At 40.2% G+C, this 27,398-nt stretch overlaps 2 protein-coding genes across 2 annotated transcripts; one reads left to right on the forward strand and one right to left on the reverse strand.

Moving 5' to 3' along the window:
• The first annotated feature begins 372 nt into the window (after nt 1-372).
• Nucleotides 373-7,526, forward strand: tomm7 (translocase of outer mitochondrial membrane 7 homolog (yeast)). Its single transcript, XM_080442287.1, has 3 exons — nt 373-549; nt 5,292-5,340; nt 7,053-7,526. The coding sequence occupies exons 1-3, from the start codon at nt 447-449 to the stop codon at nt 7,066-7,068; spliced, it is 168 nt and encodes a 55-aa protein (XP_080298413.1). The 5' UTR covers nt 373-446; the 3' UTR covers nt 7,069-7,526.
• Nucleotides 7,527-11,446: 3,920 nt separating this feature from the next.
• On the reverse strand, nt 11,447-14,841 carry LOC308095464 (interleukin-6-like; the record flags this gene model as incomplete). Its single annotated transcript, XM_080442522.1, has 5 exons — nt 11,447-11,656; nt 11,812-11,955; nt 12,609-12,710; nt 14,485-14,699; nt 14,820-14,841. 5 exons carry the CDS (start codon nt 14,839-14,841, stop codon nt 11,447-11,449), a joined length of 693 nt encoding a protein of 230 aa, XP_080298648.1.
• Between the last annotated feature and the right edge of the window lie 12,557 nt (nt 14,842-27,398).

Raw genomic sequence — 27,398 nt, forward strand, 5'->3', positions numbered from 1 at the left:
GGTGCTCTATAAAGTTGCTTGTAAATATTGGTGGTTGCGGCTTTTTGGGCTTGTCCCTAAAGTGTAGTTGCTTATTTGGGCTTGTTTATTTGGGCTCCCTTCCTAATGTTGTTTTAACCAGTGGTTCTCAAACATTTACAAGTCAAGGAAACCCCACAAATTAATATGAATTTGTCTGCGGACCCCCATCTGAATCTGAAATGTGGGGGTCCGAAACTGCCAATTTTATGTCAAATTTCTTTTTTTTAAATAGCAGATCTAACAAGCTCACAACGCGTCGCGATCGAACATTAGTTTTAAAAGGGCGAAGCAAGGGCTCGCTTCTTTTGGGCTTGTTTCTCTCAGGACATCTGGCAACGCTGGTCTGGTCACTTCCTCTTGTCTCTCACGTCCTTGTGCTGCTGTGTTGAGGTGTTTTATTACCTGGAGGAGAAGAAGGCTTCATCATGGCTAAACTCAGCAAAGAGACCAAGCAGCGGCTGCAGCAAGTGTTCACGTGCGGACAGTTCGTCATCCGGTGGGGCTTCATCCCCACCGTGCTGTACCTGGGTCAGTATCTGGAGAGGAATGGGAAGGATTTAGCCGGTTAGCTTAGCATCAGGCTACACTACAGTGCTGTACAGTGGTGGAAAAAGTACTCAAATTCCATACTTAAGTAAAAGTACCATACTGCAATATAAAAATACTCTGTTACAAGTAAAAGTCCAGAATAAAAAACTTACTTGAGTAAAAGTACAAAAGTATTGGCATCAAAATGTACTTAAAGTACCAAAAGTAAAAGTACTAAATATTTGAAAATAGCCGATCTACAAGCTCACAACGCGTCGCATCGCGACGCGTTGTGAGCTTGTAGATCTGCTATTTTCAAATAGCCTAGGTTTAAAATAGGTTTAAAGTAGTTAATGTGTGTTTCATTATATCATAATTTATATCTGAAAAGTAACTAGTAACTAAAGTTTTCAAGTAATTGTAGTGGAGTAAAAGTACAATATTTGCCTCTGAGATGTAGCGGAGTAGAAGTAAAAGTATTGGAAATTGGAAATACTCAAGTAAAGTACAAATACCTCAAAATTGTACTTAAGTACAGTACTTAAGTAAATGTACTTAGTTACTTTCCACCACTGGCTGTACTGTAACTGGGTCAGTATCTGGAGGAATGGGAAGGGTTTAGCCAGTTAGCTTAGCATCAGGTTACACTACAGTGCTATTATTTTTTTTAACTATGGCTGTACCTGGGTCAGTATCTAGAGGAATGGGAAGGGTTTAGCCAGTTAGCTTAGCATCAGGCTACACATTGCTGTACCTGGGTCAGTATCTGGAGGAATGTGAAGGGTTTAGCCAGTTAGCTTAGCATCATCCCCACAGTGCTGTACCTTGGTGGTCAGTATCTGTTCTGGAGTAGAGGCACATAACGTTAGCCAAGTTAGCATAGCATCAGGCCACACAGGCTTGCAAGTTACAAGTTATTGTCACAACACAAGTTAACAGGTGTAAAAGTGAAATAGTTTTGAGTACAAGCGTCCACGAATTGCAGTTAATCATAAGGAGAAAAAAGGATGATGTCAAATAACATTTACATACGGTGTGTACTTAAGATCAAGCAGCACATATGCAAGTATGTATTAGATGTGTGGAGAACAAAATGTATTAAATTCAGTCATATATTCACAGTCCCATAGTACCCATATACACAAAGTAAGTATAATCACACATATAGTCTACATAAAGTGATGGTGCCAATGTGATGGCCTGTGTGGACAACACTGACAGGGCTCAGCACAGCAGAACCTGCTTTTTCAGCAGTCTGACAGCCTGGCAGCAGTGTTGCCAGAGAAACAAGCAGCCAGGTCTATGATGAAAACAAGCCCAAAAGAAGTGGCTAGGCCAAGTTTGACCACTTAACATTTGAAAATAGCAGATCTACAAATCTGCTATTTTAAAAAAATACTCAGAAAAAAGTTTGATATTTTGAATAACAACTAACACAAAATAATATAACACAAATCTTGTCTCTGCCATGGCACAAACAAAATATTTTCTGATGGGGGTCCACACACAATTACATAATTAATCTGGGGGCCCTTGACATGAAAGAATGCACTAGTTTAAACAACATTTAGGAAGCAAGTAAATAAGCAACTACACTTTAGAAGCAAGCCCCCCCAAAAAACACAACCCGCAAACTGCCAAGCGACTTTACAGAAAAACAAGCCCAAAGTCGCTTATAATAAGCAGACATGGAAACACTGCCTGGCAGTGGAAGCTGTTCCTTTTAGTCTTTTCACTCAGTTTGTTGTACAGCGGTATTGCCTGTATGATGGCATCAGGTTGATGATGATCCTCAGTCTTGGTTAATATGCACCGCCTTGTTTATGCCCTGGAATGGAGGACAACTCACCTCTGATTATAGATGCACATGCACTCAGCCAGCCTACCGTACCACCCTATGTAGCAATACAATAATAATAACTTTGGTTTAATTGCTCATAAGCACAATGAGTAACAAAGACTTTTTTCCCCTTTTTTTTAAGAACATACTTCCCACCAAAAATCATCCTCAGCAATGATTACATTTGCATTGCAATATTGTTTGTGCATTAGTATGCCATGAAATATATTTGAAATAAAAAGACCCTATAAGCAAACGGTACCAGGGGTAGTCTGGTCTTCTATCAGTATCTATCTGAATAGGGCTGTCACCTTTATGACATTTTACTTGATGATTAATTGTCACTGAAATAATTGCGATTAACGATTCAATTGCGTTTCTGTTGCCAAACATTTTGAATAGAAATTACATTTCTGTTTGGCTTTTAGGCTTTGTAAACTACAGTTGCACAGGGCATATTATGACAAATAACATACATATTTAATAACTTTATACTTTAGTAATAACTATTAATAGCGGAAATAGCCGATCTACAACTACAAAATGTTTTTGAGCTTGTAGATCGGCTGTTTCCACGATATATTAAATTAAAAAAATATATGAAAATTGTTTAACATGGAAATGATTATCTCAAATAATATCTGACCGTCATGCACTGTCATGCTCTGTGAAACCAGGTCAATGCAAGTGACTTCCCTGCAGGATGGACGATTGTGACAGGCCTATCGGTGGCTGCGGTTTCTAAATGACGCGACTGTAAACCGCAAAAGGAAGGAAACGCAAACACTTGCTTTCAGCCGTCACAGCAGTCACCTATATCACACATACAGGATAGATGTGTCTGCATATATTCATTAGCGGTTGACGTGGTGGAAGTTTGGACATAGCAGGACTTTTCTCCCGTCTTGCCACGGCACCCTGTGGAGTTGCCCTGCTGTCGTTACGTTGTGTTGTCCCTCAGGATGCTGGAAACCCCCCCCCCCCCCGGCTAGGGACTCTCCCTTCTCTGGGATCCGGAGTGTTGAACGGGGCAAAAAAAAATAGCAGAGATCAGAGAGTGGCTGAGATTATATAAATATAGTTGTTCCGATACCAGTATCGGAAAAGCTGCCGATAGGTGCCTAAAATGCTGGTATCGGGGAGTATGCCAGTCTATGCCTATCCGATACCACATACGATACCATAATATTAATATATCTTGATTGCTTCAGTTGATGTTGCACTTCTGTTTTATACTCTTACTGTACTATTTACATTATTATTTGTTTTTAAATTACACACTGGAATCGGTTAATACAATATAACTTATATACAATTGGAGTGGTTGTATTTTGTCTCCCTGCTCTTCTATTGAGACATTTAGATTGTGTCAAAGGTCACGTCTCACCTAGACACAGGATCTGACACGAATTTTGACCTGATGGTCGAGATTCAATTTATCCCCTGAGCAAGCAGGCATGCTCTATTAGCTCAATGGTAAAACATTTCAGCACGTAAGTGGGAAACCAGGTTCAAATCCGGGGTAGAAGAGGAAAGTTCCATAGTGCTGCTTAAATCGCTTTGAGTTGATTGAGAACCAGTTCTCATTTACAATAATATTAATAATCTGGGCCTTTGCCTTTCTGGGAAACCTGCTTACTTGAAATCTGTTGCATCATGTGTGTGATGCAATGTGTGTGTATGAATGAAGCCATGAAAGATAGAGCGAGGGAGGATGTTTCTTTTATGGAATCAGGTGCAGTGATGGAAGAAGATGGAATGTTTTACTCAAGTAAAAGTATCAATACCCTATTGTAGAAATGGTCTGTTACAAGTTCGCTATTAAAAATTAAGTATTGGCATCAAAATGTACTTAAAGTAAGAAAAGTAAAATTACTCACAATGCAAGTTCAAAATGTATTAAAAATATTTAGAAAATAGCAGATCTACAAGCTTTGCGGCGCGTTGTGAGCTTGTGGATCGGCCATTTTCAAATATCCAAAGTATATAGAGGGCTGGTTAAAGTTTTCAAAGAATTGTAGTGGAGTTAAAAAGTTCTCAGTGCCTCTGAGAATTGTACTTTGTTACTTTCCACCACTGAGTCAGGTATTTCTGCACACACTACCTCATGGCCAAAACACTGTTTAGCTTGACTGATGATATTCCCAGTTTCCACTAGAAAAACAGATCAGCCAGACATGTAGTAGTAAATCTTTATTTCGGTCCATTTAAAACACAAACAACAAAATACAAACATACATTAGAGTCCACTTATACAAGTTACTTATACAAACATCCATCTTAAGACTTGAGACATCAAGTGCTTCCCAGTCGTGGACGTAAGTCAAACTTCTCTAGAAATGCTCATTAAATGGAAGTGAGTTTCTGGGGTTCTAGTCATCCGCCCTATTTGCCTTCCATGGGAGGATTAGGAGGAGTATCATGCTGATTTTCCAGAAATGTTTGGACACGCTGGTTGCCAGCCAGTATGTTAGTCTCGCATGCCAGACTGTTGCCTCTCACAATTTTCAAATGCTTCCGTCATACAGTATGGAGCAACGGAAGCTCGCTGAAAATCAAGCGATAAAGCGGATGTGACGCCTCCTCCCCACTTCCGTTTCGACTTTACTATCACCAAAATGTATCGGAATATAAATAAAGTAGTGGAATAGTTTTCTGGCTACGCGAGACTATCAGTATGTTGCTACATTGTCTTATGTCTTAGCAGTCATACATTATGTTGTCTTAATGTTGTCTTATATTCCTTCCGTCTAACTTTGCAACCCTTGGTTTCATTGAATAATGCTGTCAAGCCACTCTGATAAAGTGAAGAAAACCTTTTGAGACTTCTATCACTTTTTGTGACTTTTCCACCTCCGACAGCCAGCCCCTTCATTGTTCCATTTCTATTTGTGATTGACAGGTTTCAAACGGGGGGCGGATCCAGGCATGCCTGAACCCACAGTCCTGAGGTGTGTATAAAACCTATCAAATCATATATGCAGTTCTGTAACTCTGGTTTGCAAGTTTGCCTATTTTGGCATATCGTGTAACATTTTAAATACATTTATTTTCAAACTTGTCAAAAATGGCGATAATAGCCTATCATCATGCACTTGAAGATTGGCTGTTTTTGTTATCTTAAGGGATTTTGCATGGCGTCTTATTTGATTCTCTTGAATTGGAAAAATAGCTCCCTTGGTAGATGGATCTGTGAGGTCATGCATTTTCTTAAATTAGAAAAGATTAGATACACACTGAGGGGATCTACTGATACCTTGGCATTAAACCTTTTGGGAACCACTGGGTTACAGTGTAAAGATCAGCCACCTTAAACTCTGTATTCTATGATATTAAAATTGTCTTGACCTTCTCATGTGCTTAACATGACATGGTGTAAATGTTGAAATGGTTGTGGTTTGTTTGATGTTTGCTGAACGTAAATGAGGTGCCTGTTTCCAGGGAACTAGCGGTTTCAGTGGTGCCTGACACAGACGAGTGGTTACAGTGTTGCTGTGACTGATAAACACACTCCCTGACTTTTCACGTCGTGTTTTTTTCCCGTAAATGAACGCCCTACAACTTCACACAAAAGCATCAAAAGTAGCAGATCTACAAGCTCAAAGCACGGCTCGAAGCGACGCGCTTTTGAGCTTGTAGATCTGCTACTTTTGATACTTTTAAATTTGAATCCTGAAAAGTAACAGTTTTGGACATGAGGTTTCCACCCGACGGATGATTTCCAAATATAAATGAAAGTACAGTCTGAATGGTATTCTACTTGCGTATCACTTCAACTTTAATGTCAATGTTTTAATGTTTGGTGTAAAAGAGTGAGTTTTTTTTCCTACACGCATTTGTAGATTTCTCACCCCACGCCCATCATTTGACGTTTTCAGGAAAGAGAAGAAGGTAGACTAGCAAACACCCGAGATTGAATTTAAAAGAATTACAGAGCCCGGTATACCAAGGGGGACTTGGTATTCATAAACCTGTTATTGTACCATTTATGCCTTTGATCGTGCGTGCAATTCACAAGAAAAATAAGGATATTGTGGCCGAACTTCAAAACAAAAACCTGCATGGACTAATCATGGAATGTCTGTCCATGGTGTGACGTCCCTTTCAACACAGCTGTGATCGGCACATTTAGTTTTTTGCCTGGTAAATAATAGATTTCTGAGGTGCCAATGGCCTAGTGGTTAAGGTGCATACCACATAGGCTCTAATGCAGCCTGACATCAATTTGCGGGTTCGATTCCCGAGCTCGACGACCTTTGCTGTGTGTCACTCCCTGTCTCTCTCTCCCGGTTTCCTGTCACTCTTAAGTTTCAACAGTACTATCCAATAAAGGCAGAAAAGCCCCAAAAATGTGACCTGAGGCTAAATCAGTAGTTCAAATTATTCAAAATCTTTCGAACATAACATTTTTCTAAAATGTTGAAAAATAGCAGCTTCTATATCTGCTATATTTAAATAGCCAATGCAAAAATCTAAAATGACACAGATGCTTTCCCGGTTTTAACGGGTTACAAAAATACTAATAGATTGCTACAAGTATTAACACAATTCTCTGCTTAGTTCAATAAATAACCAAATGTATGTTATTTAGACTAGTACTTTGGTTGAGATGCACCTTGTTATGTCCGTACTTCTGTTAAACTGCTAGCCTTGTTTCTTCCAGTTTGCTTTGGGGCTGAGCAACACCCGTACCTCCCTTCGCCATGGTCATGATGATCCTACCTATCACTGGCAGTCACCTGGGAAATGGACACCATGTCTCCCTTTTTCATGTCCCCAAGTCTTGGTGTCCAATGTTTCTTCTCTTGAGAAGATTTATTTCTGTTCATGAATGAGCACTGAGTACTGTATGTGTGTGTGTGGCCACACTGTTTACGTTACCCACTACGTTACCCACTGCATGGACTGTAGATCGTCAATGGATGGGCCTCAGTCTGGGCAGGTTGGATGACCAATGGAACAAGAAACTAAAGTCCAGACTCTTTCTTTCTTTTCTTTTCTTTTCTTTTCTTGTTAGTATTCTGCACTGAATGGAATTTCCCATCTGGTGTTTTTTTTTTCCTTTCTTTTTTTGTAATGTGTGACCCCTAAATTATAAAAGAAACATTTATTTCAATAAATCCTAATGAAAATAACATCTTTTGGTACATAAAGCCTGTGTGTCTTTTTTAATATTATTATTAATAGTAGTAGTAATTAATGCAATGCCTTCATTTGTTATCATTGAAAACGTAGACAAAAGGTGTAGGCTGAAGCCTTAGCTTATTGTGCCTACCCTTTTAACCTTCGAATAGCGATCATGGGTAAGAAAATACAACAAAACAAGCAACAACAAAACAAGTGAAGTAGAGGTGATAATCTAAAAGATAGCTGGGTTTGAATATACAAATGTCCAAGTTGTAGATTTGTTGCAAACGTTTTGAAGGAAATTGCATCATGACTGGACAACTATGGAATGAAAATCTTTTTTTTTTTGTGCAATAATGGAAAATACCCTTTGGTTCTGGTACTTGTATTTCTTGGTTTCAGCTATGCAGAGGATATGCATCACTGTTGGCACGCATAGTGAGGACTTGCCATAATATTTATTGTGTGTGTATAATGACCAGAAATAAATGTATATGTTTTGAAATAGAAAATGTTTAGCACCCTATAAGGACAAATGGTACAAAAGTGTTATAAACACATTAGTTATTGAACAGTGGTGGAAAGTCACTACTTTCAAGTACTATGGTTAATTTAACAGAGTAGCTTTCATTTAGATTTTAGTGTACATAACACTAGTAATTCCACTTTTGATCAAGTATTGTGCACCACTATGCTGTTGCAACCCAATAAGGAGGCTATTCCATTCCAGCTGATGAAGAGTGATTGATTGGTATTGATTGGTAGAACATATTCATATATGAATTGGGTCTAAATCTAAATGATTACATCAGGATGCCACATATGTGCCCTTTCATGGTGACCTTGTGTAACTCAGTAACTGTTGTATTTAAAGGGATATTTCACTTTCAAAAAAACTTTGGGTCATTTTATTGTCTACTCAGGCTTTTGAGAACCCCCCAGACCGTTTTTAAGTTGCTTGATTCAGTATTTAGGTATTTGATATTCATTTTGTCAGACACGCCCCCTTCCTATACAAACACATAACTTTAAACTCCATTTTTAACATGTTAGATTCATCAAAAACACCCGTCCTTGCTTCTGGTGACTCACCCTGCCCTCCTAATACGCGAGGGGGCCGTGTTTTTTCGATTACTTTTTTCATTTATTATTTTTTATTTTTTTATTGTATTGAATTTTATTCATTTTCCAAAAAAGATATTAAAAACTAGAAAATGTGCTCCTCGGAGCACAAGTCTCCGCCAGCAGACCCGTGCTATTTTAATCAAAGGAAATCACTTACCCTATCTTTAACCATAGTTTTCTGGGAATGTTCTAATTCTTACTTAAAATAGAACATGTTACTATATCATAGCAATTATATTATTATAGCAATAACTAATGAGATACAGAGGTGGCAAGCAACCACAATCAAATCAACCGTCAAACAGTCATTGTTACTACACATTTAGATCTGAGGCTGAATCTAAAAATGATTTCTAAAACTTAAAGGTAGGGTAAAAATATATATCTTTTAGTTAAACAAAAAGTTCTTTGTTAATGTAACATTAACTAGCACCTTCTTTGGACGCACGTATTCATGTATGTAGTGTCCCTTGTAGGCAAGTTTTCGTTTTAGTTTCAGGGGAACAACTTCAGCAGTCTCAGGAAGTCTTGGCAGTAATTTGATAATAGTGTCTAAGTCAGATGGCACATTGACTGCATTACCGTGGATTGCCTTTTGTCTGCCTCTTGGCAAACCAACAAGTTTCATGAAGGCAATACATTGACTTACCAACCTTTCCTCTAAAGGGTGCAAATCCTGCAGTTCTCGGGGAATGGCATCCAGTAATAAGTTGTTAGTTGTTAGTGATTCAAGTGTTCTTTTCTGTTTCTTAGCTTGGGCCTCCTGCTTCGGCGTAGCGCCTTTGCTTCTTCATCAGGTTTCAGACGATGATTTGCTGCTTCTTCGGTTCGCGTAATGGGAGTTAGTTTCATTGTGTGATCTCAGCTGTGATCTCAGTTTGTATTGGAAAGTACTGTTCCTGATTGATCCTGTCTAAGCTATTTATATTACATATTGTGATGTCACGTGAAACTTGACCAATGTTAGGTGTTCTCAGACGGACACACACGCACGGTCGGGTAATTTGTTCTGGAAAGTACTGTTCCTGATTGATCCTGTCTTACCTATTTATATTACATATTGTGATGTCACGTGAAGCTTGACCAATGTTGGGTGTTCTCAGACGGACACATACAGAGACGGACGGAGAGGAAAAGATACTCTCCATTAGTCCTGTCAATATTACATATTGTCATGTGTCACTTGACCAATGTTAGCTTGGCTGATGGAGGCTCACTTCAAAAAATATAAATGACTTGAAACTTGACCAATGTTAGGTGTTCTCAGACGGACACACGCACGGACGGGTAATTTGTACTGGAAAGTACTGTTCCTGATTGATCCTGTCTTACCTATTTATATTACATATTCTGATGTCACGTGAAGCTTGACCAATGTTGGGTGTTCTCAGACGGACACATACAGAGACGGACGGAGAGGAAAAGATACTCTCCATTAGTCCTGTCAATATTACATATTGTCATGTGTCACTTGACCAATGTTAGCTTGGCTGATGGAGGCTCACTTCAAAAAATATAAATGATTTTTTGAAGTGACACACCTATTTATAGGTCTCTATTTCGTCATGCGTCTCGCTAGCCAATCAGAGCACACCCTTTCAACATATTGTCACGTGTCACGTGGAGCTTGACCAATGTTAGCTTGGCGGACACACGGATGGACGGGAACGAAAACATAGTCTCCTGGTGGAGACAATAAATGAAAAAAGTAATCGAAGAAACACGGCCCCCTCGCGTATTAGGAGGGCAGGGTGAGTCACCAGAACCAAGGACGGGTGTTTTTGATGAATTTAACATGTTAAAAATGGAGTTTGAAGTTATAATGGGTTTGTATAGGAAGGGGGCGTGTCTGATCAAATGAATATCAAATATCTAAATACTGAATCAAGCAACTTAAAAACGGTCTGGGGGGGTTCTCAAAAGCCTGTGAGACAATAAAATGACCCAAAGTTTTTTTGAAAGTGAAATATCCCTTTAAGTCCAGTAGCAGTACTTTTATTTGAGTAGGACCGTCTAGTAGTCTTTACAAAGGAACAATGAAGACTTTAGTCAAGAACATTTTTCTTTATTGATAGCTGTATACAAAATAAATATTCATGTCACTGACGCGTATTCACTTCTCTCCTGGATAACTTTCATTCAGAATTCATTTCCACAATAAATAACATTTTTTCATCAACACAAAAACTTTCTCTGCAAAATAGCTCAAATACATTCCACATGGTAAGGGTATGAAAAATATTGTATATCTAAAAATAAATAAATACAAATATCAAATAAGTCAGTGAAGCATAGACTCCTAATAAATAGCATACATTATACATAAATATAAATACGTTGAATACATTAAACGGTACAAATACTGAGATTTAAGGCAATTCAAGCTAATTCAATCCACTTTACAGATGGCTAAACTAAACTGATTTATATGATGTTCTTGATGAGTTCACTATAATCATAACATTTTTCTAGAAATGAAAGCGGGGGCAGTAACACTAAAACGGTGCTAAACTGGCCCGGACCTGGCCTAGAGGTCCCGGCACCTGGGCTCACAGTGCACCCCGGGTTCGAGTCCCGTTCCTGACGGTCTTTGCTGCATGTCTCTCCCCATCTCTCTCCCCCTGTTTCCTGTCCATCTCTCTACTATAGAACTATAAATAAAGGTAGAAAAATACCCAAAAATATATTTAAAAAAAAAAACGTGTTAAACTGCCTCAACAGATAATAATAAGCAAAAAAATCACAATACAAAATAAATAAATAGGACTGTTAAAGTTAACGGTGGTTCAAGTGTAAAAGTTACTGTCACAGTACATGTATGCTGGTGGGACGGTAGTGGGCACGCATCTCCCTCCTGGAGAGGGCGCGCTGCCCGTCGATCAGGAACAGATGGACGTGGCGCAGGATGGCGTGCGCCGTCATCTTCCTGCTGAACTCGTCGGGGTTGTTCAGTTTCGCAAGGAGCTGCTGCTCCTGGCTAGCACTCAGCTCTACTACCTCCCCAGGGCGCTTCATCTGTGGAGATGATGGGGGGCCAGAAGACACGTAAGTTTTACATTCATGACAACAAAAATAAAAAGCGTTTTTCTTTTTGTTTCTCAAACTATTTAAGTTAATTGTACCATTACTGCCTCTCTGTTGGGTATGAAGTGTCATGTATTTATGCGCACCTCGTTTTTGATCAGTGAGGTCAGTTGGTCACCATAGGACCTGGCATCAGGCAGGATTGGGTTTCTGGGGTACTCTGTCTCCACGTGTTTCAGAAGAACCTTGTACTTGAGGAGACCCTCGACCAGCCTCTTCAGACAGTTCTCCTGCAGAGCAGAGAAAGACACGGGGGGCCAAGTCAGAAAACGTTGGTTGGAAAACCTCAGAATACTTAAAGCATTGTGTTTTCATTTTACCAGCCTATTTTCAAGTGAGCAGCACACAGCAGAAGTAGAGACAACATAAAATACCTCGGTGTATGGCTGGACTCAGAACTCACATTCAAATGGTTAACTTTGGAATATTTTTTTTTATATAGATCCAGAAACTGCTTTTCTTGTAGTGTCTGTAAGAAACTGGCTTTGCACTGTATTGAACATAGCGTTTTAAAATGTGTTCTATTGCTTGATGTTAGCCATCCTAAGACTGTGATGTTTTCCAAGGTTCGCAATGGTTATTGTATGCATTTTTGTTTTGTTTTGTCCATGTATGTAGGTATGTAAGTATATATGATATGCTTCTGTCGACTCTGTATACATGTAACAACTGTGACATGTATTTATGTTGGGACCCCCTTGAAAACGAGATGGTACATCTCAAGGGGTTTATCCTAATAAAGACACTTGAACACACGCACGCACGCGCGCACACACACACACACACACACACACACACACACACACACACACACACACACACACACACACACACACACACACACACACACACACACACACACACACACACACACAAAACACACCTTGCTGAAGTTGGTGCTAGGGCAGCCTGCTGCCGGGAAGGAACGAAGGTTGTAGTTTTCCAAAAAGTGATACTTTACACTGGACTGAAATTCGTCTTCAAACTGGGTGGGAAAAGAACAAAATAGTCTATTAATCTAGTGTACAATAACTGACAAGTGGGTTAGTACAACATGAGACATAATATGCCTTATATAGCTTACCTTATTTTTAATTAAAGGTAGTGTAGAGTTATTATTATTAGACTTAATTAAAACAAAAAGTGTTTTTGTTAAAAAGTTAAAGCTCTATTCTCATTGTAATCATTGCTATATATATAGTGTTTGTTCTGTAACAGAGGTCTCCCAGTCTGTCCATTTTCAGGTGATTTGCCAATCAGGAGAGAGTATGCATTTATCGGCTTTAATGTTATGTTGTCCTGTCACTTATTTGTGTCATGCACTTCCAATTCGACTTGTTCACCCTGTTAGTATTAGCTTTCTCTCCTGAGTGACTGCACACAATTGGCATCCTGACCTGGAAATGCATTTTCTGATTAGGCCTACTATACTAAAGAGCTGGAGTGAAGAGACTGAGACCCCTGGTACTAAACAAACAACACTAATGTTATGCTATGTTGATGAATTGAACACATAGGACCACAGTGGAAACAAACAAGTCCCAAGGAGGACTATCCTTTTAGTCTTATGTCTTACTGTACCAAGTGCTGTTTACATTTCTGACTAGTATTCAATCAATCAAAACTCTATAGTATTGATTGCTATGAGAAAACAGAGCAATTTAACATAAGATTTACACAAAAAATAAAACGTCATTAATACTGCACCTTTAATCAAGTTATAAGCAGTGGTGCAAAGTAACTAAATACATTTACTCAAGTACTGTACTTAAGTACAATTTTGAGCCCTATATACATTTCGGCCATTTGAAAATAGCCGAGCTACAAGCTCACAATGCCACGCATTGTGAGCTTTTTTCAAAATGTATACATTTTGAAAACTTGTGAAATGGGACATTCTGCATAATGAGTAGGCCTACTTTGTACTTTTGGTACTTTAAGTCAACTTTTATACCAACACTTTTGTACTTTTACTCAAGTCCTTTTTCAATTCAGGACATTTGCTCATAGCAGAGTATTTCTACATTGGTATTGAAAAATATCTGTAGGCCTACTTATTCCACCACTGGTTATAATAAGCTGTGCCTCTATACCTGTAGCCCTGAAACATGACTGTCATTCCATGACAGTCATGTGGCTACTTGTTCCTGTTGAAAATTTTACATTTATAACCAGCACATCTACATAAACGTTCAGATTTCAAATATATATAAGTGCTGACCCCCCAGCCACGGGTGTTACAAGTTAAAGCGCACGGGTCTAAGTACCTGCATCTTCCGTATTGTTCAATAAAAAGCTTTTTAATCCGATCGCCGGCCATTTTTTCCAAATGTTATCCATATACTTTCAACTATGCGCCCCTATCGGTTGAGAGGTGTATTGCACCCCGATACATTATTAAACTTTTTTTTTAAATAGAAAATGGTCGGCGATCGGATTAAAAAGCTGTTTATTGAACAATACTGAAGATACAGGTACTTAGACCCGTGCGCTTTAACTTGTAACATCCGTGGCCGGGGGGTTAGCACTTTATCTTTGAAATCTGAACGTTTATGTAGATGTACTGGTTGTATGTAAATGTAAATGTAACAAGTAGCGCCATGACGCTTGTGACTGACGATCGTCATGTGAACCATGGCTAATACAACTGCAGACTGCAGACAGTGGAGAGTGAGACAAAACTTTTGTTTTGTTTTGGCGCATCATCCATAGAGTTAAAAAATAAGGCATCATCATCGGGTCAAATAAGAGCCACTCACCTGTTTCTCGTGGAGAGCAGTGGCACCAATCAGCGTCCCCCAGTACGGAGAAGCGCTCAGCACGTCAGGAGGACCCTGGTCCTGGTCCTGGTCCCCGGACGGTTCTCCTCCTCCTCCTGATCGCATTATATCGCCCACTGGGCTCCCGGAGCCGGTAAGGACGCACAGCAGCGCCATCAGCAGGGCTGCATGCAGGAGCTGCTGGAGGAGGAAGTCTGCGCAACACAATAACAGAAAGAAAGTGAATGAATGGGAGAGGAAGAGACACGTGAATGAGTGCGTAGAAGACCAGCCCACCAGTAAGAATGACAGACAGGAACGTGCAGTTTACTCACTGTGTCTTGAGGAGGAAGGCATGTTGCGTTGCAGTGTGTGAGCCAACAGCTGAAATATGAGTATGATGACCCTGATGTTCAGGTCCTGTCATTTTATAGGCCTACCTACCGGTCTTCTTTTTTTCCCCCTCTCTCTGTTTTTGGAAGGGGTTTCCCTTATTCCGTTGAATGCCCCCCAGGTCTAAATTATCGTCACAACTCCAGACAGAGATTATAATATGAGGAAATCCTTTGCTTTGAGTATCGGCGTCTTTTGATTAGGCAGTAAACAGATTTATGCTTTTCAATCAGAGCGTCCATGACATGGTGGTAGGCAATTGTTGATGAGTTAATGATGAATTTGAGCTATAGGCCTATATCATAATTATAGCTCAAACTCAACACCAGTGGTGGAAAAAGTACTCAAATGTTTTACTTAAGTAAATGTATCAATAGGCTACTGCAATGTTGATCTAATCTGTTACAAGTAAAGTCCGGAATTAAAAATGTACTTGAATAAAAGTACAAAAAGTAAAAGTACTCGTTATGCAGAATGTCCCAAGTTTTCCCAAGTAAAAAAAAAAACTTTTGAAAACAGCAGATCTACAAGCTCACAATGCATCACATTGTGACGCATTGTGAGCTTGTATATCGGCTATTTTCAAATAGCCAAAATGTGTAGGGCTGAAGTGGTTACTGTATGTTTTGTAATAATAATCTAAATCTAGTTTTCAAATAATTGTAGTGGAGTAAAAATGACTATTTGCCTCTGAGATGTAGTGGAGTAGAAGTAAAAGTACTGGCAATTGGAAATACTCTCAAAACTGGGTACAGTACTTGAGTAAAAGTACTTAGTTACTTTACACCACTGATCATGACTCATGACTCTAACACAGCACATACATAGCCTATAGGCTATGTGCAAATAATTTATACAGACTTAAGGCAAAAGTGTCATAATCACAAAATATGTGATCTTATGGTCTCTTGCAGAACGTTATGAGACGTTAGTTTCCCCCGTTACTGTGGGCTAATTAACATTATCATAGGAACACAGACAATTAGACTATGTCCTTAATTACATAAATGAATAGGTCTATGTCCAATGGATGATGGCCAAGCATGTCTCGCCTATAGTCGCCTTAGCATAGCAAGTATTCAACACTTCAAATGGCTTGCTGCATTCTGATTTCTGATTTCTGATTTTCAGTTCTTCAACAGTTCAGCTGTCCAATGTAAGGTACATCCCTATGGGCTAGCTAAGCTTATAGAAAACATTAAGCACATCATGGGTGTGTGATTGAGCAGTGCACCTGTGGGATAAATGATGGGAGCTTTATGATTGGTTAATTAGATGTGGAGTTTGCTCTGTAACTATTTTTCGAATTGAAGAACGGTCGCCCCAAAACACTGTCTGCTCCGAGGACGCTATTGTTAAATGAGTTTCGGTTTGTTTCTAGTGGGGAAGGATCGGCAGACACGTAAATCCCGCCCACTACATTTAATTGGGTAAAGCGCGGCCTGCTTCCTGATCTGAAGGCACGCCCACCAGGCCAGTGCGTACGCGATATGACGAACCCCCCCGACAGATTCAAGCGGAGAGCAGAATCTGTTCTTGAGAGATTAATGCGGGACCAATGCCAGATTTTTGGGTCCGATGCCGATCATGATTTTGGAGCTTCTGATTCCTAGAGCACCGATTACCATTGTGTTGACCAATATTTTGTCAAAACGTGCTAAATCTTACACTTGATTAAAGTTTCTATTTGAGAAACTTTTATTTATTAATAAATAAACACTGGCCCTGGAGATTGTGCCCGAAAACTGCGAAACTGGGTCTGGTTAGACCAGAAAGTAGGCCATTGGAGTGGCTGGTTGTAACGGTGGAGAGAGACCAATACAGGTGAAACGTGAGGAGGATTCCAAGGACTCTGTGCTGACAGGAACCATAGAATATTCCATGTCATAGATTCAGGTCCTTAAGCACTATGCATTTGTGGGCTCCCCATTAAAGGAATAGTTCACCCCAAAACAATATTTTTTTCTGTCGATTAGTCACCCCATGGAGACTTGAATTCTAGGATATTTTTAGTTTTTGTCATATTCCTAAGCCAATAATTTGATGACAGGATAATATCCATGAATTCAAGTCTCCATGGGGTGACTAATCGATTCGATAGAAAAAATTGTCATTTTGGGGGCGTGAACCAAACCTTTCACGTTTAAGGGAAAGTTGGCATACTAATGATTTTTGATTACTTCATCTATGACACCACTGGTCATGGGCTGTTCTGTGTAGAGCAGTGGATATCGTCTCATTCAGTAGTGCAGTGGTCACATCAGCATGTGGTCAGGAAGTGCCAAAACTTCTTGTTGTTTTCTTTCTCAGAAAGGAGCTTGCCATAGTTTCAATTCACTAAATGAAACAATGAAAGTACAGTGGAATTTACTGTCAAACAGGATATTTGTGGCGCTTTCACTTTTTTATTTATTGTAAAATGATTGTAATGATCTGGTGTCCGTCTCGTACCTTGAAAAGAAATCCCTTAGGCCTACATTTCTTTAGAATCAAATACAGTACAACAGTACAGGTCTCAAATGCAAATCATTTTCAATTCAATCATTTCGATCTGCTGAAATGATGTGGACGCATTCATTTCATTTTTTTCTGGCAACCATGGTCTAAATGTAATTAGAGGATATACCGTTACCTATATTTGGTTATCTCTGATACTAATTTCTGAATTACTAGACCCCAGTTTGCACGAAATCAACCACAGATATGCATCTGTTTAACAGGAAACTTGTTTGAACTATCCATTAATGCATGGGTTTTTGTGCGTAATGTTTTTTTACACGCCTCTATCACCATCTGATCTACATGTTTGTAACATTATCCCTGCAGAAATCTGCTACTCTATGGAATCAATTAATATATCAGATCGCAGATATATCGTACATTCATGGCATTCATCTTTTTCAAGCACTTCACCAGGGTCCTCTGAAACGTCCATGCATTTTAAATGGAACCTTATGTAGACATTTCTGTCAATTCAATAAGTGGGCTTTGAATAATTGTACGTGAATAAAGTAGAAATACTGTAGTATTGATGTACATAAGGGGATATAAATATACAAATTGTAAACATTCTAGACTAGTACAAAATACTGTTATGTACAATATAAAGAATGGCTAAACTGTATCCTCCCAGTACATGATTTCTGAGAGATGTCCTAAGTTGGGATAACCTTCACCTGTCCTCCTCACTGTTTAGAGTAAAAGCTTATTCCCCATTCATCCAAGAGCTGACATGAAAACTTAGCTTTTAGCTTTTTAGCTTTTGCCAGAAGCACAAATTAACGTAAAGAAATAGCACGATGTAAACCTGTCCCTGCAACTGTGGGACACATGTTCTAGTCATGGCAAAATTTGGCTGATACTTGGAATCTATTTTTCAAAACCTTCTCGTTTGTAATATGGCGATCAACCCCAACCCATACACTGCAATTTTTGGGGTACTTCCCACTGAATGCAATCCTATACATCATTCACATGACATAGCATTTGCTTCACTTATAGTTTGACGTCTCATTCTCTCTTTTGCAACACCACCTTCCTTCTTTCAGCGGGCTGAGGAGGAGATGACGTAATTATTGCCACTTGAGAAGATTAGATGCACTACACTTGGGACACAAAAGTAATTTGACGTCACGCGGTCCCCTTTTAGTGAGTTATGCAGAGAGTTCGACGTGACAGGCTTGGTCTATCTGTATGTGTATCTACATGTGTGGAAAGAGAGAGAGAGAGATGCATATCACGCTGGGTCTTTCATGACTGTGTGCGCTTGGATCTTGGGCCGGTGGTCGCGCCAGGACTATGGGTCTGTCCCTTCCATGTGCTTTCTAGTTTCTCTTTATGTATGGTTATGGTCAACACTACCATGATTATTACAGTTTTTATGTAATTAATGTATAGGCTTACTGTGCTACTACATCCTACACATTTTTGTGTGTGAGCATTTGCTCCTATCACCCTTGTTACACAGTATGGAAAGAAAAGTAAAAAAAATAAAATAAGGAAATAAAATAGTTATATTCATCAAAAAAAAGGAAGCCCAACGGAAGAATAGTCAAAATAGTACAGCTTGTGTACGTTTTTTTTCCCGCACATCCTTTCCATGTTCTTTGAATTCTCACTTGTACTTTCTAAGAAAGACAGGCTAAACAGCAACTTCTTCTTCCTTTCATCAGTTCCTTTCATCATCAACTAGATGAAAAGATGTGCGTGTAGGCAAGAAAGGTTGCACTGCTGTCGCAAAGGTTGTACTGCTGTCACAGCATGCATGTCCCTTTAAAGTCTCTTATTCATGTCTTCTAGGACAGTGGTTCTCAAAAAAGTGGGGTCCGGGGACCCCCAGGGTCAAGTTAATATAGTATAAAAATCTGTTTTAACCCCTTTAAACCTACAGTACATACTGTATACTAGCTGTATATGTATCTGTATATGGCTAGCTGAATATAAGTTATACAATTGGGGTGGTTGTATTTAGTCTCCCTGCTCTTCTATTGAGACTTTTAGATCATGTCAAAGGTCATGTCTCACCTAGAAATCTGACACAAATTCTGACCTGATGGTCAAGATTTAATTTATCCCCTGAGCAAGCATTTAGCTCGATGGTAAAAAAAAAAGAAAAAGCACAGCACTTGCGCATGCTGGAAACCGGTTTCCAGAGTTACATAGTGCTGCTTTAACATAAATGCTGTATCATGGTATGAACAGCATAGCCTGAACTCTGCTGAACTCAATGCTGGCTGCATGCCCAGAGATACTTTTACAACATTCTCGTGGAACTGGCTCATATCCTGCCACCCCCCCTCTCAAACTTTCTCTGTCTCCCTCAGTAATCGCTGTTTCTCGGATAAGGACGGCCCCGCCAGCTCCGTGGTTCCAGCGAACTGCATGTGAGTAAGTGAGGGTGGGGGTAACGGTGAGTGTGCATGCACGTGGTAACAATAGCACTGTGGTTAACCCTGCCTGCAAAGGCCCTGCAAACGGAAGACAAGCCTGTGGAAGTCGCTTGCTCACCTGCTGTGCAGAACAACCACTTTTATCTCTGCCAGGAATGGCAGGGGTGGAGAGTATTGAACCTTAGATCAGTGGTTCTCAAAAATTTTCATGTCAAGGACCCCCAGTTTGACACTTATTAGCCCGCGGACCCCCATTTGAAAAGATATGCCAGCTAGGGAGTCCCATAAGAGAAGATTTTTACGGCTCTAGCAGTGATTCTCAACCATTTTAATTTCAAGGACCGCCAGTTTGACATGCATTAGGCTACGGACCCCTATTTAATGGCATTTCTATCTCTGGGACCCCAATTTATATTATAAAATCAATGTTAATTTAACTCTGAGAGTGTACAAATGGAACCAAATGGACCCGTTAGGGTGTACACTCTCAGAGTTACAGAGCCATAAGGGTCCATTTGGTTCCAAACTATCCATCATTTGGCTCGGTACCCCCTGGAACTCTCTCAAGGACCCCTGGGGCTCCCCGGACCCCACTTTGAGAACCAATGCCTTAGATCATAGACTAAATATTTCTATGAATTCTATTCTATGATCATGGTTACTAGATCAGTGGTTCTCAAACATTTTTGGCTCAGGTCACCCCTGTAAATAACCTTTTTCATCCACTGTGCCCTTGAATTACTTTGTTACTTTATTGCACCTTTGTCATATTAAGTGGACGTAAATATGTAAATCTTTCCCCCCAAAACACAGTATGTCACGAGGAAAATTGGAGAGAATATTTGTTTCCATTATTTAGGACAGACTGAACATTTTATACTTTTATAAAACGTAACTATTATACTTGGAGTTTAACCATTTAAATCCCAGCATTCCTATTGCATTCCTATATCCTAAGTGGTTCGCTGTAGGCTAACCACTTAGAGGGTCTAAGAGGTTAAACTGAAGTGACATTGTTGGTAAATTCCAAGTATTCTGAGGCACCCCTGGACTTGCGTCAAGGCACCTAGGGTGCCGCGGCAAATCGGTCATCAGTATGACATCAGTACTTGGCAGGTAGTCTGAAGCCAAGTGGAACTCCATATTTGGCCAAGATTTGGACAGGCCACTCGGCCTGTCTAAAGGTCCCGTCAGGGGAGCTCCAAACTTTATCTATATTTATCTTTATCTATGACTGTCTGACATTATAATAATATCCTGAAGTTTGCGAATGACTCAGTTACAGTCCGTCTCCTATACACAGCGATGAATCAGGTCTTAGAACTTTGGTTCAATCATCAATAACCATCTCACTTTTAAATGTAATACTGAAATGGTTTGTTGGAGTTGTCAAGACAACAACAACCTTTCTGCCTAAGGAAACAAATAAAGCTGAACTTGACTTGATGTGCATGTGCTGTATATGCATGTTTTCTGGGTCATGGTACCGCATTTCCGGTAACGCTTGCTCATAAGGGGTAAATTCATATACGTGATTAACACTTGATTAACACAATTCATGATGAACTAATGGATTAATTCATCATTAATTCATCATGAATTCTTTGTCTTCATCATCAATTGTCTTTATTACTTAACCAAAGTAATATATCATTAGTTAAGCATGTTATTCCACAGTTACTTAATACATGAATTCATATGTGACCATTATGGGCCACACGTGGTGTGTTTGTAGATCTGCTTTTATCGGTCAGTTCTATGCCCAGTATGAGTGGGATGAGACACGTGCAATTCTGTGCAATTCCATGCAATTCCATGCAATTCCACGCGGAGTACCGGGGTTCGAATCCCTGGCAATAAATGTGCTCCTGTCTACCGTGCAGTTCGGCAGTGTGCGAGCGTATTATTTTATTGCTGATGTGCACTTGTTTGCCTACCGACCTGCTCTTAAGCTTTTGCTCTGTGTGCGAAAGTTTTTCTCAACTAGGACCAGTTACAAATTGCAGACAGGTGCTCTTTTATGGTGGTTTTGAAGGATGGTAAGAAGTCACACTTTTCGTTTTCTGTTGGTAGGGCATTCCACATTTTGGTGGTATAGCAGTAGAACGAATGTAACCCCATGTTTGTGCCGAATCTGGGTTGAACGAGATCTGTGGAGCTCCCTCTGTTTGAGCTCCTTCCTCTCTAGTTTTGTCTGTCATCCCGATGAGGACAGATACTGAAACTGTAGAGCTGTGTGTGTGTGTGTGTGTGTGTGTGTGTGTGTGTGTGTGTGTGTGTGTGTGTGTGTGTGTGTCTGTGTGTGTGTGTGTGTGTGTGTGTGTGTGTGTGTGTGTGTGTGTGTGTGTGTGTGTGTGTGTGTGTGTGTGTGTGTGTGTGTGTGTGTGTGTGTGTGTGTGTGTGTGTGTGTGTGTGTGTGTGTGTGTCTGTCTGCTTGTCTCTGATTCCTGCTGAAATTGAAAGTGAGTGTGTCAGCATTTGTTTGCATTCCATCCTGTCTAAGCTTTTCTATGAATACAGACTCTTCTGTCATGCTTATATTACAGTGTATAATGATCTGAATTACAATGTTTTATAGTTTTTTACTGCCGCTCTTGAAGGGCTCTCTTCAGTCTTCACAAAGCTAGACAATCTTTGATTCTCTTCTGATGATGTGTTGCACCTTCCATCAGTGTTGCGGTTCTATTGACCACTGTCACCAAATGATATAGCCTATATACTACATATTTTTTTGTTTGCTTTATTTTTTGTTTATTTATTTATTCGACTATTAAGAAAAGATAACGTCCACGAGTGCCCATTCTCTGTTTCCAAGCAAGTGGCTGAGGTAAAGGAAGTGAGTAATGGAAAGTTCAAAGCATGTGCCTAGAGTAAAGAATTCTATTCTTAGTGATTCTTTACATTACATTCTGGGGAACTTCACAAGGGGAACCATAATTATCATTCATAATGCTGTGTTTATGCCCAGAGGAGGACTACATTTAGATGTGCTGAGTCACCTATAATCGGTCATTCATAAAAACTGTTTCTTGTAAGAATATGCTACTTAAAGGGATATTTCACTTTCAAACATGTTTGGGGTTATTTTAAGATCTACTCTGGCTTTTGTGAGCACCCCAGACAGTTTTTAAGTTGCTTGATTCCGTATTTTGATATTTGATATTCATTTTATTAGACATGCCCCTTTCTTATACAGACCCATTGTAACTTCAAACTCCATTTTAACCATGTTAGATTCATTGAAAACACCCGCTGTTGGTTCTGGTGACTGATGTTGTCCTTCTAATACGTGTGGGGCCTGTGTTTTTTCAATAACTTTTTTCATTTTTTTCATTATTTATTTTTAGAAGGCAAATATCAGTCAGCAGAACCAAGGACGGGTGTTTTCAATTGATCTAACATGGTTAAAATTGAGTTTGAAGTTGCAATGGGTTTATATAGGAAGGGGGCGTGTCTGATAAATTGAATATCAAATAGATCAAATCTAAATACTGAATTAAGCAACTTAAAAACTGTCTGGGATACCCACAAAAGCCAAGATCCAATAAAACAATAAAACAAGAGCTCGTACAACTAGTTAACAACAAGTGGGCAAGGCGAAGAGGAAGGGCAGTGTTTCCTGAAGAGGTGGGTTTTCAGCCTGCGGCGAAAGATGGGCAGTGACTCTGCTGTCCTGACATCAGTGGGGAGTTCATTCCACCACTGTGGGGCCAGAACAGAAAAAAGCTGTGACCGTGTAGATCGGCCAGAAGGACCACTGAGCGACGAGGCAACCAGTCGCCCCGAAGTGGCAGACCAAAGTGGTCGGGCAGGGGTGTAGAGAACGGAGAAGGATAGTTGTGTGGGAGAACTTGGGGCGGGCGGTTGAACACCAGACGAGCCGCAGCTTTCTGAACAAGCTCCAGAGGTGTGAGGCACCAGCAAGGAGGGAGTTGCAGTAGTCCAGGCGGGAGATGACAAGAGCCTGGATGAGAACCAGGTGCTCAGAGCAGAGTGGATGGGACCGGGTCCAGGGAGAATGTGGTGGGGCGACTAGATGTAACAAGGAGAAGGACCTCGGTAGGGGAGAGGGGAGAAAAGTGGGATAGTGGGGGGGGGGGGGGTAGTAGATGGAGGAGCCATCCTGAGCCACTGCCTGAGCCACTACCTGTCACGGTGCAGGCCTTCGGCCCCGCCCCCCTCCTCCTCTCTGACTCTTGTGCCTTGAGTGTGAGCCCTGAACCCGCAGCACGCCCGGCTGCAGGCCCTTTGGGCTGATTACCTGGGTTCCTATACACGAATCCACGAGCGCTGCCCTGGGCGCAGCCATTGCTGCGGTCTCAACGCTCCGCGGAGGCGCGGACGCGACACCGCAGCAATGGACGCCTACAGGCAGCTACAGGCAGCGCGCCTGTGGATTCGTCAGGGCAGCGCTCCGTGGATTCGTGTATACAATGACTCTCAGCCGGTGTTTTTGTGTGTTAAGATAGATCTGTGTCACGACTAGACATGGCCTGTTCGTGCCCTATTTTTCCCTGTCGTGATCTTCCTGTGTTTATTCCCTCCTGCGTGAGTTTGCCTTTGTATTGCCTTTATTTATCAGTAAAGTACCTGTTTCCGTCCATCTTCCTGTGTCGTGCTCTGCATTTGGGTCCAGCCCCCCCTCCACCCGTGTGGGAATCGTGACACAAGGACACCAATCTTCCGTGTCCCAAGCGGACGTTCTTCCTCCTGAGCCACTGCCATCCCACTAAAATAGGGTTTAAGTGGTTAAACATGATGAAGGCATTTACCATACTATGCTCATTTCAGGGAAATGTTATTTCTTTTGGCAAGTTATATTTGGCTATTGTTAACCTCAAAATCGGGGAACTTCAGTTCTGTATTTTTTGTGCCAGTAACACCGTCTAGGTCCAGGCGTTATCCCGGATGATGGGGGTTATTTTCACAAATGGTTGAATTGACAAAGATTTCCGATATTGAAAAGTGGCTTTTTACATTCCTCAATTTTAAAATGAAAAGTAGTTTCCAGAAATTCCCCAACATTTCACATACAAAAGGGAACATGTCACTTAATGTATAACGTAACGGGTCAACAGATACTGTAAGGGACAACTTCAGATATTTACATGCTAGTCCCTATTTAGACAACAACGTTCTTTAAAATAATTATATGGAAATGATATGTAAACTGAGAAATGTTCTCCATAACTATATTTAATACTTGAGATTAGCTTTTTTGAGACTTATAGCAAAAGTAGCAGATCTACAACAACAACAAAACCCGTCGCTTCGCACCGCGTTTCGAGCTTTTGTGTGACGCTGTAGTATGATCAAGTAGGGCATTAATTTACAAAAAAACACAAAAAGTTAAAATTTGGAGATAAGAGGTTTCTACCTGACAGCAACGATATAATATTGTCCAATAAAGGTAAATGTCTCACATTCAAAACCAGCTATATTGGCACTGCTCAGGGAGCCTCTCTACTTTTAGCTGTGAAATTTAGATGTACCAGTGTATTGATATTGATAGTATATTTGTATTATTAGTTCTACAGAGCTTGGGTGAGTTTGTCAGGGTGGATGTCTTCCACTCCTGACATCACAGAACATTATTTATTGGACATTTTCTGAATGTTGGGGGTGGGGCCATGTCATGATTTCATGTATATTATGTATATAACATACATATTTATTGTTTATGAGAATGCTGAATTATAACATACATATTTTTTTCTAATTATTTCCAGCATTTAGAATTAGGCCTATGCTGTATGTTACCCTGTCGTGTAAATCAGTGGTTATCAAACTTTTTCGTGTCAAGGCCAAGGACCCCCAAAATGATATGTATTTGACTGCAGACCCCCATCGTGCCAGGGTCCCCAAGAATAGAAGATTTGTGTTGAAAATGCTATTTTTTTCACAATAATTCCAAAAATAGCAGTGTTTAAATGATCGTGACGCTGTATTAACACATTTAGGTGAGGACCCCCAGGAAACCCCCCCCCCCCCCCCATGACCCAACTTTGAGAACCACTGGGCACTGGTGTAAATAAAAGCACAACTGCTGCACCCTATGGGGGTGAATAGGGCAACTGCTTATAGAGCCTCACAGTAACAAATGTGTGAGTTTTATTTATTCTACCCTTGAAGAAAATCATCAGTGTGTAAACGTTCTTATTGGATTACATGGAAGTGATCATAACGTCAATCAAAAGCACGTACTAATTAGTTGTTATGGCAACCCATTTTCAGAGTAAAGTGAAATAATTATTGTGTGTGTGTGTGTGTGTGTGTGTGTGTGTGTGTGTGTGTGTGTGTGTGTGTGTGTGTGTGTGTGTGTGTGTGTGTGTGTGTGTGTGTGTGTGTGTGTGTGTGTGTGTGTGCGCGCGTTGAGCTGTGTATTTTCTGTGTACTCTGCTCTATGTCTCAGAAACTGTAGCTATACTATATTAGCATGGGAACATTCCAGAAGGAGAAAGGCTGCAGTTTCCTTTTTGTTTAAATCCCCATTGATAATGTCAGCGGCAGGTACATTTCAGAGTAGACAGAAACGCTACCATCTTATTGTTACACAAGCTCATACTAAGAATAGGAACCAGGGGTCATCACCATACGGTGGCTTGTGATGGACATTTTAGTCAAACATTAGCCTACTTTTACCACAGACATGCAAAATGAGCAGTCAATTAATATCACCAGAAACACATAAGCCTACACCTAGACCTAAAAGAATCGCTACTAGTGGACTCCTAATGTGCCACAGTTTTATGTTAGTATTTCTGCATTAATCAAATCAGTGTCATACCTATGTAGAAAACCTGGCTGGAGACTGACATGTCAGACAATGTGTACTGGCTGTATGCAGGCATCAATGCTGCATGGTCCAAGTCTATTCACTGTATACTGGCTGCATACAGGCATCAATGGTTACATGTCAATGTTTAGTTTTTCAATCATTGGGCCTTATCAGTAGTCAGTCCTTTCTTTGCACACTACATTAAATTATAATTAGGAACAGGTGTTACTAAGATGGGGTGTAGGTGCTCACAGATTTTGACTTTGTATGCTCAGGTGAACATGCTACCCCTACAACATAATGTAGTTTGTTGAAATAGTTTATTTTTATTTTTTTAACCCAAAAGGACTGTTTGTATACAGGTTACAGGATCAGAATCTGTTAATGCTTGTGATCCTTCTCCAATGTCACGTTTTGTTTGCAATCCATACACAAGATGTATTGTATATAGGCCTGGCCTACACAAGAAAGGAAAGAAGCAGTGGACCATCAGCACTCAAATCAAACCTGTAAATCACCATAACCACCACTAGATGGCGAACTAGCATTTTTTATTTATTATATATATTTTTTACAGCTGATACATTCACTCCATTCCAGAAACGATGTGTGTGTGTGTGTGTGTGTGTGTGTGTGTGTGTGTGTGTGTGTGTGTGTGTGTGTGTGTGTGTGTGTGTGTGTGTGTGTGTGTGTGTGTGTGTGTGTGTGTGTGTGTGTGTTTGATCAATTACTGCAAATATGTTTTCACACTCCCATTCAGCATCTCGTAAATAGTGTTTGTTCAGTAACAGGGGTCTCCCCGTCTCTCCACCTCTTTAATAAACATAAATAGCATTTTCAGGTGGGTGGCAAAT

This window comes from Gymnoscopelus braueri, assembly GCF_963280865.1.
Source record: "Gymnoscopelus braueri genome assembly, chromosome: 11".
NCBI lineage: Eukaryota > Metazoa > Chordata > Actinopteri > Myctophiformes > Myctophidae > Gymnoscopelus > Gymnoscopelus braueri.

What these genes read in the sequence shown, in the direction of transcription:
- tomm7 (XM_080442287.1), top strand. Translation starts at nt 447, where the DNA reads ATGGCTAAACTCAGCAAAGAGACCAAGCAGCGGCTGCAGCAAGTGTTC. An exon ending in CCCCACCGTGCTGTACCTGG is followed by an intron (nt 550 to 5,291) that starts GTCAGTATCTGG and finishes TGTGATTGACAG; the next exon opens with GTTTCAAACGGGGGGCGGAT.